Raw genomic sequence first — 12881 nt, 5'->3', positions numbered from 1 at the left:
CTTTCATATTTTAAATACTATGAGTTATACCTATAAAAAAATTTAAAAAAAAATTATTTTGTTTTTAAACTAGAGTAAATACGTTGGAAAAAACAACAAATTTTATATCTAAATTATTACACGAGGGTGTCCATACAAGAGCTTGTATGATAAGATTCATTTTTTGTTTGTTTAAAGTTTCTATTTCTTATTTTTATACGATAACGACAATAATTAGGTGTAGTCTATTGTACTTGAATTATTAATCTCATATTTCTCATTTTTAACAAACACAAAATAAAAATTAAATCTTCCTCTTTTCTTTTCTTGAGATTTTTTTTTATTGAACAACTCTTTGAATTGCACGGAGATAGGTGAAACATGATATATAGTTGTCCATTTTTGTAAAAAGAAAGTTTTGAGCTCATATGATTTTACTCTTAAATGATGTAGAAAACAACGTGATTAAATTATAAAACAGTATGCTTTGAACTTCACCATTTGTTTAAAGTGTACTCCACCTATTGTATTCAAAGTTGTCATATATAATAAACTTGACCATTAGATGAACGTTAAAACGAGTAGAAAAACAATTAGTATATTGGATAAAAAATCAATATCTCTATATATTTTTAGATAACCACCATGTTGATTTCCCTTCTTAATTAACCTTCTGAATTTTTTTACTACAAGAGTAGTTTTAAAAATATTATATAAAATGTCAAAGGTAATCCTACACCTATTAAAGTAATACATGTTGTATAAGCAAGCAGGACAAAAAAATGATATATAATAATAATAATTATTATTATAATTTTACCCATTAAAGAAAAAAAAAAAAACCTTGATTAGAATCTAATTTCTATAAGAACATGATTGGGGATTCCCATGAACATAGAGTACAATGAGTTATGATTGATTTTCAAACCTTACTTGTGGGTGATACTATATACATTTACATATACCAAAGTCTTGAACCACACCACACTACTACTTGATTCCTTTTTGTTCTTTTCTCAAACTAAAAATTACCAAACATACACATGATTAATTATATTAACAAATATACAAAACCCACCCAAGTTTGTGGAATAATATAATAATTAGATTAATTTATTGTTACTTTTATCCATGCAAAAACATTTGTAATAATAAGATCATTAGTTTTACAATAAAAACATTAGCTTTGTCAAAAAAGAAAAAAAGAAATCCAATCACAAGCAATGATAAGTTGATAACACCGATAATAATAATTGATATTAATATATAACATAGCATTTTAATAATAATGCTTTGTACAAAAGGACAGTTTCCCTAAGCTAAACCCTAAAATACCTGCAGCATTTGTGTAAGGCTGTCTTTTATATGCCAAATTATATATCTCTTTTTTTCTACCCTTTTTGTTGAATATATAGACTTTTTTTGTTTAAATATAAACTTTATTGTTTGGTTGTTGTTTTAACCCTTTTTTAAATTTTGGGATTAGTTATGTATTGGAGGCTTTCGTTTTGCTGGAGAATAGTCCATTTCTGCAATGTCTATAAGGTCAAGAGCTGCCTCAAGATTTTTAGAAACTGCCTCTGAATTCTCCAAATTATCCTTCTTTTTCACACTTGATGATTCTTCTTTATTTGATGACTTGGGGCTGATCCCCTTTTTGTAGTTTCCTTCATTATTCTGTACCAAGAACACAATAAACCATTAATTAATTAATTCAATGTTGATTAAACTTTCTTGGGTTTATAGTAATTGATCAATACTATTGGAGACACAGTGAAATATAATAGAAATATTTGAACTTTTTAAGTTTATAAAAACCACTCCCTTAAAAAGATCTTCTTACACTATTTGACTATTGTTTTTTAGTTTAGAAGATCAAGTGTGATGGAAAAAATTAAACCTAATTTTGAAAACTAAAAAAAACAATTTTTTGTTTTGAAAAATTGGCAAAATTTTCAAAATTTTATATAGATGAAAAACTACTAAGAGGAAATAAACTCGTAAACTGAGTCTAAATAGAAATATAATTTAGCTTTATCCATTATTCAAATGTTGAGGTGGGAAGGATGATAAAAATAGTGACAAAATACAAGTAAGAATTTTTAAAATTGTTAAAAAAGAATTAATTTTAATTAGTAAATGCTCACTCATGAATGTTTTTAAAAATAAATAAGATTGAAGTGATGGATGACTAACCCTTATAGAAGGAGTTGGAGATGATGGTATTGGTGGTGCAGTCACAGTCATAAGTTTTCTATTGTTTCCTGCAAAATATATCATAAATATCAAATAATGTCAAACCCACACTTCAGATGTGGATATGTATATACACACACACACAATAATAAATTTATGAAATAGTATGTCCCATTTGGGTTGCCTTTTTAATGATATTTTATCAACATTTTTATTGCACAATTTAATGCATAAAAAAGTATATATAACTCTGTTTGATATAGATATCTCTCACCTTTTAAGTCCACATTTTCCTCTTTTTTTTAACAAAAATTCTTTTTTGTTTTTTGTTTTGGAAGAACTACTTTTTCAGTTGGCAAATTTTGGGTTTCAAGTATAAAAACATAAAGGAAAAATAGATATTATAATTTATAAGTTGACTTTTTGAAAAGAAAAGAAAAAGTCACCAAGGAAGATTTAAATTGCACTATTTCACTAAATAGCATACCTGAATTGCAATGCCCATTCTCACAAATAGTAGTTTCCTTCAAACCTTCTACTTCTTCCTGCAATATCAATATTAAAGATTTTGACCAAATAAACAAATTAGAAAGAAAAAAAAAACTCAAAATGTTGAGTTATAAACCTTTTTTCCTTGAAAATTAAGCTTATAAAGACGGATTATTTTCTATTAGGAAAGTTCATTCAAAATTTGAAAAAAAAAAATATTGATTTTATTTTTAGAATTGGAGAATGAATTCAAATAATTCTATAAAAACAAATGAAATCCACTGGGATTGGAAGAAAACTCACTAGGGTTTTTTCTAGTTGGCCAACAAGCTTGATGATGATCCCATTTCCCAAGCGAATACCTTTCACAAAATAGAAGAAACAACTCACAATCATTATAATTCCATTAATGCATAATAAAAATTGAACAGCAAAATAAACAAAACCCATCTAACAGAAATGGGAAAAAGTTGTGCATACCTTGAGCTTCATTAGATAAGAAGAAGAAGACCAGGAGGAGGAGGAGAAGAAGAGAAGGTAGAGCATAATTATTGGAGCTCATTTTTTGGATAAAAGGACTTTATAATGTTTATAAGAGGAGATCAAAGAGAAGAAAGAAAAACTAAGGATACGAAAAAGTAAGACAGTTTTTGGAATCCTTAAGGTGGTCAGAAATGGAAGATATAAATAAGGGATTTTTAAAGTTATTATTATTAGAATTATTTGAAAGTACTTTTATAAGAAGATTATTTGAAGGAGAAATATGGGGAAATTGTGAATGCTTGATGGCTTAGCAATTGAAGATTATTACTATATATATATACACACACACACACACACATATATAAACTATAAAGGAGAAATGTGTGGGTTCCACTTTGAAGATTTGTCAAAACTTTCAACTTCCACTTTTATTTTTCTTCTATCTTGTCTTCCTTTATTTTGGAAATAAATGACACCATTTGTCAAAAGGAAAACAAATACAACCTAATTTTTAACCCTAAATTCATTGATGGCCTGAATATTTGAAATGATTCAAATTTCAAACCTACACTCTTAAAACAAATATCACCTTTGTCTATATATTTTAGAGTTTTATGTGATTTTAATTAACGTATTTTTTAAATGTCTAATTAATTATTTTAGTTACTATATGCACTTTTCAATAAAATTGTAAATTCACTTCACTACAATTAGTTTATGATTAATAAAAAAAATATTTAACTTTTAATTATTTATTAACATGCGTTTACAAATAAACTTTGGAATAATATCTTAATTGCATACCGAAAAATTATGGATATGATTTAACTATTCCAAAAATCTAAATTTATATACAATGAAAAATATACAGATCAAATCTAAAATATTACGATCCCATTTGCATGGTTATAAAAGAATGAATAGTACTATTTTAAGGAGTCATGATTCAATATTGTAAGCCAATAACCCTTCTTGTTAAGAGAAGACAGATGGATTTGCCAAGTGCCAAAATAATTAAATATCAATTTTATTTTGTTGCCTATATTGTATTTAGAATGATTAATCGAATCAAGAGGCTATAATTCATTATTGTAGGGCCATATGCTGTTTTGGATGATTGATCAAATCAAATGGCTTGTCTTCATTGAGGCACCATCATGTGTGCAAAATCATAACCCTTCAAATGCCCTTTGCAATTGAGGATAAGGAAAATGCTGCATCCATCTTTTGATCAATCCCTTCACTTATTGCCACTCTACACTATTTAACTTATATACTTATTACGTTTTTGGTTGACTTGTCAATATATTTATAAATCAAAGAGTTTTGATATTGATGCCAATTTTTAATATTTTTTATGAATACTCCCAAAACATAAAAAATGTGATCTATTTAGTCTTATTCGAGCGTGAATGATAAAATAACGATATCCACGATAACAATATTGTCGATAGTTTAGTTAAGGAGTTAAAACAACTTCACTAATAATCTAAACAAATTTTTATAAATTTCTTGACTTATATATATATTCTATGTCAAAACAAGCATAACTCAATTGACATAAGTATTTAGGATAACTTTGAGGTTGTTAGATGTTTGATCTTCTACCAATATAGTGTAAAAAAAAGGATATCAATATATTCATGAAATTGATAATTTTGACGTCTACTTCAATCTTTAGCTGTTTTAGATTTTTTTTAGAAGAAGGGTGGAGTTTGAACCTCCAACTTCTATGAAAAGAATGTTGGATTATTTCGAAGTTTTGCCGGGATGATTTATGTTAAAATTGAAAATGAAAATATTAGTTTAAGTTGAAATATTCAATTAATATGATTTACTTGTAACCAATTTAACACACATTAAGATATAATATCTTCATTTGAAAACTTTTGAATTAAAAAAAAAGGGGTTTTTTTTTTTTTTTTTTTTTTTTTTTTTGCAAAATATAGAAAAATGTAAAGACTTTAATTTTGAGGTGAAAATCCAGGTCATCAAATTATGAAGGGAAGGAAGTGAGTGGGGCCAAAAGGCATGTGTTGGGAAGCAATCAGATTTAATGCAAAGCATGCGAAAGGTGACTAGACAAACGGTGAAAGGAACCAATTTTCATAATTCACTCAAATTTACCGACGTGGTGGCATGCTCTCTCCACGTGGACGTCCATATCTTGGGCCCCTCTTTACTGAGGTGGCATCTCCGCCACTCCCAAGTCCACCGCCCACACTCCACACTCCACACTCCAAAACACTCCACACCATTTTGCTTCTTCTCCCAATTTCTTTCCAATACTATATGTTTTCCTATTTTTCCTCTACATTTTAAAAGTATATAATACATTAACAATCTTCATTATTAATAAGTTCATTTTTATTATACAATATAAATAGATTAGTTTAGCTAATTATCTGCCTTTACCTCTTTACCTACTCCTCCAGAGGGATTAAATTAAAATTTAATTTAAACCAACTAAAGTCATCAAATTCTAGTGGCTATTATTTATTATTATTTTGAACTAAATCACGCTTGACCAAATAAAATATACTAATATATCTTGAAAACATAACCAAATAATTAAAGGATGATTATTCTCCCTTGGTGTAAATTAGTAGTGTTCAAAATCCCAGCTGAATCTAATATACTTTGAATATACACATCCATTATTACTTTTCCTTTGAACATATATTCTTAATGAGATGATAACCCATATTTGCAGTCCCTAATTTCGAAAACTATTTTTGTTTTAATATATTTTAATTCATTTGTTATAGAAGTGTGACTGTTATGAAAAGAAGACTAAATTACCCAAAAAAAAAAAAAAAAGAAGAAGAAGAAGAAGAAGAAGAGTAAAATGTCGACATTTATTAGGGTTAACATTTGATTTGAGTTTGGAAAGAGATTTCATATGTGTTATTAATGGTAGCAAATTTAAGATACATCGTATGTAAAGTTCATATAAATACAGAATTAAAGTAGTATGTATGTTTATGTAAAAACAGAAAAAAAGAAAGTTTGAAAATGGGATAGATCATGGATGGAAGGATGAAGGATATGGTGTAAAAGGTATCGTTAAACGTTTCTGCCGGCAAAGCGACAGCACATGTTCCTCGGAAACTGGATGTTTCTTTTCAATTTATATATACATATATATATGTATTGGTTACTATATCTACATAACTATTTTATATATAAGGTTTAATTTAGTAGTTTAATTTAGCCACATAAAAAGCATAATTAAATTAAAAACCTTAACTCCTCATTCTCGTACGTGTTTTTTGGATTAATGTCTCTGGTCAAACCATACCATGCCATGCATAACAACAACAACATTCTAATACTTCATTTTATATTTAATTATTTCTACCTAGAGTTTCCAAAACTTTAAGCAAAAACAGGTGAAAATAAACTTTTAAATAGTTTCCATATTGTTTGTCCTTCCTTCATATCCTAATTTTGTTTTGCAAAATTTATCCTTAACTTTAATTCAGTCATTAAGTTAAAATTTATGTATATTTACTTATTTTTTTTCATTAAAATTTTTATTTAATTAAGTGGATCATATATAATAATAGTTGGATTTTTGTTTTTGGATAAATCAATCGTTTAAACAAAAGAATAAACATGGATAAAAAAAGGAAAAGAAAATAAAGAAACACTAATAATTTTGTGAGAAAGACAAGTTGTGGAGGGCTTATTCCCATGTCAGAAAAGTAGATGGATCTATCATAAATGTTGTAAGCTTTAAGAAATCTTTGTCATTTGCAAACCTTATTTGGCCATTAATTAATTACCTTAAGTTTTTTTTATGCAATTTTCATTTCCTATCTCCAAAATATAAATAATTATTCTTCTAATTAATGAACAAGGCAGTATTTTTCGTTTTTTTTTTCTTTTTTTCTACTTCACATTATGTCTGCTACCTTAAAAAGCAGTGTTCATGTTTAAGTTGGTTTCTGACTTTTTTTCTAAAAAGAAAAAACAATATTTTTTGAACATGATAGATTTTAATCAATGGAGAAGTTGATGGGTCTCACAATTACGTTCTCAAAGTGCTATTAATTTGTTTCTTTGAAAAAACACACCGACTTTTGAACACTATTTAGATCTTTTCCTCTTGTAGTAGATTGTTTTCAACATTTTAAGACATTATCTACCTCTCATCACTCCAATTTTGAAAGTATTGTATTCTTTTTATTATCGAATATAGCAGGTACTACTATAGTATTAACAAATTTCTAGACAAAACTTTGTTTTTTTCAAAGTTGGCTTTTAAGTTTGATTTGGACATATATAATAGAGAAAGTTCTACGATAGTATTGTTAGGTTGGAAATAAAATCTTATATTGGTTAATTGAGGAATGGAACAATCATTGATCATATATAAGTTAGAACAATTATCTCCATGGTATAGGATCTTTTGGGTTGTGTGATTGTGCTTTATTTTCTCCGACCTTGATAAATTGCAATTAAGCTCTTATAGCCGACCGAGACTAGACATATGAGAGGAAACGACTCCAAGTGGTTAGGAAAGGAAATCGTTATAATTATATTAATTATATAAATTAAATCAATTTATCTTAATTGATATAAGATCTTTTGAATAACTTCAAGAAGCAAAGTCACGAGCGCTTATACCTAAAGCGTAGACAATATCATATCATACTAATGTCGAGAGATAGGTAGGTAGAGATTATAATGTCCTTATCAACAACAATTAAGGAGTGTAAACAAAGTTTCACGTTAATTAAAAATAAAAATAAAATAAAATCATCTTTATTAATATAAGCTTTTCGAGTGTAACTTTACATGCAAAATTGACAAAATTGGTCAATTGCAAAGATATATAGTGGAGGTTGGTTGTTCCTTTTCAGCACCATCTCAGTTCACACAAATCTTTTCAAACTCCACACATAATAATTCTTATAAAAGAACCGTACTACAAAACAATCCATAAGTAGAGAGTAGGTGCTCTCAAAAAACAAGTTTAATCCAAGTAGGGGAGAGGAGAATTATTGTCAAAAAATGACATTGTCGGGTCATTGTTTTGAGAAGCACATGGTGCAAAAGTCTTAGTCTTTTTCTAGCACCATTGAAAGGACCTTAACTTAGCTTCTCTCTTCCCATAATTTGATATTGTCTTATAATATATTTTGCTATTAGCATCTTTCAAAACAGATCAAATTTCTCACACAACTCTCTCTACTTCACTTAATTTGGTCTCATAAAGCAACGAAAAAAGAGACCCAATTGAAAGAAAAGAAAACATATAGCTGCAACCAAAAGACATGATTGCCAAAGATGGGGTCCAACACAATGGAAGGTATATGAGATATGTAATGAGTATATATCAACAGAATGCAACATGAGTATTAATGGTGGGGGTCAATAAGGCATTATTAATACCAACATCTTGTAGACTTTATTGTTAATTTGGTGTGGGTTTGGTTTGACAAATAAATGATATGAGAATGATGTGTATTTATTGTTTTTGGCAAAAGAGAATTTCTACTTCTCTTCTCTATTCTCTTCTACGGTCGGCGTCTAAATACATTGTTTTCTATAAGAAAAAAGTTGTTGGGTTGTTATTAATTATCATTTGTTCAAATTATACATTAGTTATTCTTGAAAATGATGAGAATACAAATGAGATATCCAAGTGCATCTCTTGATTCCTAGGTCTGTTTGTGTGTATTAATAAGGGGACACACATATTTCAATACTTACACATACATTCTTCTTTCTTTTGACAAACCCTTTACCCAAACCTACTACCATTAATGTGATAAGTTTAGTTTTAAAAAGATCCTACTAGTAGACATGGATAACAAAAGAATAATAGATGTAATGAACGAAATCCAAAGGAAGTTTCTCAACATAAATATGTTTATTTTGAGACCTAAAACTTTAGATTGCAAATGGGTTTGTTTCTTATGGCCATGCCTATGAGTTAAAACCCTCACATGGGTGTGTAAAAGGGTACAATATCACATGGGAGTGTTAAACTCTTTTCTTAACAAAGGTGGCCCTCTATGTGTAAAATCTACATCTTCTCTTCTTCCTCCTTCCACACTTCTAGAGTTTTGTTTTAAAAAAGTGTATAGGAGGCTATGCATATGACGTGACCTCAATTTGTCTTAATGCGATACAGTCTCAATCTATCGGATAACTTTAGAATTATACGTTACAACTCATAAATGGTGATTCATATGTTTTTTTTTTCTTGAGAATTGTTTGAAAAAACCTAATTTATTGTATCATCAAAAAGTAGAGAAAAATAAAGAACGATGATATACAAATGTTTTGTCCTTTCTTTATATGGTTGCACTTTTTCTATAGAACTAGATCATAAATGTTTTTCTTAATGTATATGCTATCTAGTTTTAGTTAATTGTATAATCAAATTGGAATTTTCTTTTTCTAAAAGTAAATGGATTTTTCTTCTATATATATTTTATTAAATAGTTAAGAAAAACAGATTAAACTACTTTGAGAAGAATCAATCACTTCCCTATAACAAAGATGAAAGGTATGTTCTAATATGAAAGCTCAAATCTTCATCAATAATAGAAAACTAAACTTAAGTTTGACCCAAAAACTTAGGCTAATAACAAACACATACTAACACTTAATTATAACCACTAATTTCAATTTTGATTTTCTTTCATTTATATTTTTTTCTTAATTTTCAAACAATATTGTCAAAATCTATGTAAAAGATAGCTTTTAGAAACTTGGTTTTATCTTTCATGGGCTAAAAATGTGAAATGTTACTTTCAGAAAACAAATAATCATAAAGACCACTTGTCTAAGATTTTAAAAATAGAAAAAAATTTAAGACTTGTTTCATGTTTTTTAGTTTTTTGAAAACTAAAAAAGAAAGTGTTTTTATTTATAGAATTTAACTTAACAAAAAATTTAACACCCAGTTAAAATAGTAAGCGTCTCAATCACAAATTATGATAACTTACAGTCGATTATAACCTACGAATACTGTTGGTTGTGATATTTAACAATTGCTTGGTATGTCCCATTGGCCTATTTGCAACCCCTTATTTATCGAATTTAATTGATTAAGTTGGCTCAATAATTGATTAAATATCAATTATATGTTATGAATAATTATCTAATAGTCTGTCACAAAACAATAATGCAAATTTTGTATTTCCACTAAAATTATTACAAATTAAGATTAAAAAAGAACTAAAAATAGTAATCTTTCGTGCCAATTTTCTTTAGGAACAAATAATATTATGAACCAACTTAAGCCCAAAAGGGAAGGTCGTGGCTTCGGCTGCAATCACATCCTACGATGTTCTATAATTATCTATAACCAAAGTATATTTGATAAGTGCTCAAAAGAGAAAAGAAAACGATAACAACAAGATCAAATGGGTAAAAAGAACCCCAAAATGCACGTAATTTTAAAGAGATGGAACATATAAATTATTTTCTTTTTAACAAACATTTTTCTTATGACTTCATAACTAAATTACTCATTCATCAACAGTATAAGCTGTGAAGATTTTGAAAGATTTACTATCATTACAATTTTAGAAGATAATACCAGTTCTCGAATGGATAGTATCCACCCAGCACTTCGAGATCATGTTTCATGGTGGGGCAACTGGATGTTGATCTATCAAGTCAAAAAGTTCATCTCCAATTCCAAACCCAAGCATCCTAGCCATATTAGCTGCTTTCAATCTTGGCTTTGGAATGTCATGTTGCTTCAACCATGAGTACACTATAAAAACTTTCTTCATCACAAACAGCTCCAAAGCCTCAGGATTGAACACAATTCCCATTCTCATACTTATCTGCAACCAAAAATATCCCAAAAATAAGTCTCTGCACACTACTTAATATCTACATTTTTATAACAATTCATCACCTGGTGAGGAACGAGCATTGCTGCATACCGTGCGAGCTCTCCCGCTCTCCAGTCCAGCAGAACAGGTAGCCACGGATAGACTGAATCAAGTCTCACAAACCACAGCCTTATGTCAGGGTATTCGGATAATTCACGTCGATCGTAAGGATCTTCTCGAGTATAGTTAATGGTAAAACCAATTGTACGTTCAAGGAATTGTTTTGGCTCAGCTGTAACAATACTAGGAAAGAGAACTCATCAGGGATCCGATCAAAGAACTAATTTCAAAACAATGACATAAACATACCAACCAACCCAAAACTTACTAGCTAAAGGTGAAACTATTCCAGTTGTTGTCTGAAATGAGGATAAGTCTAGACAACGAATTGCATCGTTATCTATAACCACGTCAAATCGACCTTCTGTGGGTGGCATTGGAGGTGCAACTTTAGAAGAATCTGTTCTTAACAAACAGTTAAGACCCATCAAAATTTCAAGAACTCCTCTTAAACATCCAATTGATGCAAGAACTTAAGTGAAAACAAATTTAATATTGTTGGAGAAGTTGAAAGTCGCACGTTGCAAAAACCAAAAAAATTCACACTTCATACAAGATAGATGAGTTACTCCTCTTATTGACGATTCATTTTAAGATAGAACCCATATTATCAAATTTAACAAATATTGTATCATTTAAAACTCCAATCATTTGTGAGTTTGAAACAGGACTGAAGACACAATAGTTAGATATCAATATTAGTTGGAGAAGCTACGATACCATTGTAAACAATGGTTGACCAAAAGTTTAATCTAATGGGTGCATGCAAGTTGAATATCATATCATCTAAACACTCCCTACATATACATATAATATATATACACACCCACATATATATAACCCCCACAATCGTTCTTCCTTTTCTTTGGTTTCCATAACATTTCAAGGGAAAGAAAGAACTAGATAACATCAGTAAAATCTTCCCTAACAGTATATGTTCTCTATTTCTCCAAAATACAGCAATGAACTTGAATTTCATTATTCATCAAGAAGAGAGCAATTCTCTTTGAATGACTAACTACAAAAAGTCGACATAAACAATTTCATTCAATGGAAATGGATAGAAACCAAAAAAATTCCCCAACCTTCACAATTCATTTAAACTAATTCGGGAATGCATAAATCGAAATGGGTGCAAATCAAATTCAGAAATTGAAACAGCAGAAATTTGAGGAGTTACCATCGTCATCATCTTGAAAAGAAAGGTCAAAGTTTCCGGAAGGATTGAAGGAAACCGAGGCAGATAGTTGTCGTCGATGGCGAGAGGAAGTGGAAATAAGGGAAGAAGGGGAAGAATCTGAAATGGGTCTGGAAAAGCTCCATGAAATGGGTGAGCGAGATGGATGGTTAAAGGAAGGAGAAAGTGGAAATGAAGGTTTAATGGTTGGAGTGGACATGGAAACAATCCCAAATGATGGGGAGGCGTAGGAGTTGTAATGTCTGGTTTATCTTCTTCCTCCATCTTGTTTTACTTATCCAATTTGGTTTCAAGTTTTACTTTGACTTCATTTGTTTCTTCTAAATTAGAGATAATTGTATGGAAGACAAAGCTAAAAAGTCTTAAATGGGTTTTGTGCTAATCTTTGAAACTCTAACCGCTTGTTCAATAAATCGTAGAAAAATGAGTCTTTTGGGCTTCATTTGTAATGCCAAATCATGCAGCTTTCAATCCAACTCTCTCCGTTCTTCGCCCATTCCAATAACCTCAGATTTCCATTAATTTGATTACATTCCAAATGAAAGTATAATCAGTGTTGTTGGAGCGGAATTTTCCTTGTAAAAGTTGAAATTGGGTCATCACCTTGGAAG

At 29.2% G+C, this 12881-nt stretch overlaps 2 protein-coding genes across 3 annotated transcripts; both read right to left on the bottom strand.

The window, feature by feature from the left end:
- Positions 1–1208: 1208 nt before the first annotated feature.
- On the bottom strand, positions 1209–3461 carry LOC101204556. Its single transcript, XM_004146690.3, has 5 exons — positions 3145–3461; positions 2968–3026; positions 2663–2720; positions 2176–2243; positions 1209–1656 (listed from the first exon to the last, which is right to left on the bottom strand). The coding sequence occupies exons 1-5, from the start codon at positions 3224–3226 to the stop codon at positions 1462–1464; spliced, it is 462 nt and encodes a 153-aa protein (XP_004146738.1). The 5' UTR covers positions 3227–3461; the 3' UTR covers positions 1209–1461.
- A 7064-nt stretch (positions 3462–10525) lies between these two features.
- LOC101216098 (protein CHLORORESPIRATORY REDUCTION 6, chloroplastic) lies at positions 10526–12613 on the bottom strand. 2 transcript variants are annotated; one of them, XR_004214405.1, is made up of 4 exons: positions 12253–12572; positions 11341–11472; positions 11036–11255; positions 10526–10961 (listed from the first exon to the last, which is right to left on the bottom strand). XR_004214405.1 is itself a non-coding variant. In XM_011657451.2 (4 exons), exons 1-4 carry the CDS (start codon positions 12467–12469, stop codon positions 10755–10757), a joined length of 765 nt encoding a protein of 254 aa, XP_011655753.1. In that variant the 5' UTR covers positions 12470–12613; the 3' UTR covers positions 10526–10754. The 2 variants fall into 2 exon arrangements, 1 of the variants encoding a protein (XP_011655753.1); XM_011657451.2 differs by having other exon boundaries at positions 11036–11244; positions 12253–12613.
- Positions 12614–12881: the final 268 nt, after the last annotated feature.

The sequence above is a fragment of the Cucumis sativus genome, chromosome 1 (assembly GCF_000004075.3).
Source record: "Cucumis sativus cultivar 9930 chromosome 1, Cucumber_9930_V3, whole genome shotgun sequence".
NCBI lineage: Eukaryota > Viridiplantae > Streptophyta > Magnoliopsida > Cucurbitales > Cucurbitaceae > Cucumis > Cucumis sativus.
Note: the sequence above shows the minus strand (reverse complement) of the source record. Positions and strands in the feature narration are given on the sequence as shown.

Coding starts and splice junctions, on each gene's coding strand:
- LOC101204556 (XM_004146690.3), bottom strand. CDS start 3,226: ATGAGCTCCAATAATTATGCTCTACCTTCTCTTCTTCTCCTCCTCCTC. Junction 3,027..3,144: donor CTTATCTAATGAAGCTCAAG/GTATGCACAACT, acceptor ATTTTGTGAAAG/GTATTCGCTTGGGAAATGGG. Junction 2,721..2,967: donor GCCAACTAGAAAAAACCCTA/GTGAGTTTTCTT, acceptor TTGATATTGCAG/GAAGAAGTAGAAGGTTTGAA.
- LOC101216098 (XM_011657451.2), bottom strand. CDS start 12,469: ATGTCCACTCCAACCATTAAACCTTCATTTCCACTTTCTCCTTCCTTT. Junction 11,245..11,340: donor AATAGTTTCACCTTTAGCTA/GTAAGTTTTGGG, acceptor GTATTGTTACAG/CTGAGCCAAAACAATTCCTT. Junction 10,962..11,035: donor CAATGCTCGTTCCTCACCAG/GTGATGAATTGT, acceptor TTTTGGTTGCAG/ATAAGTATGAGAATGGGAAT.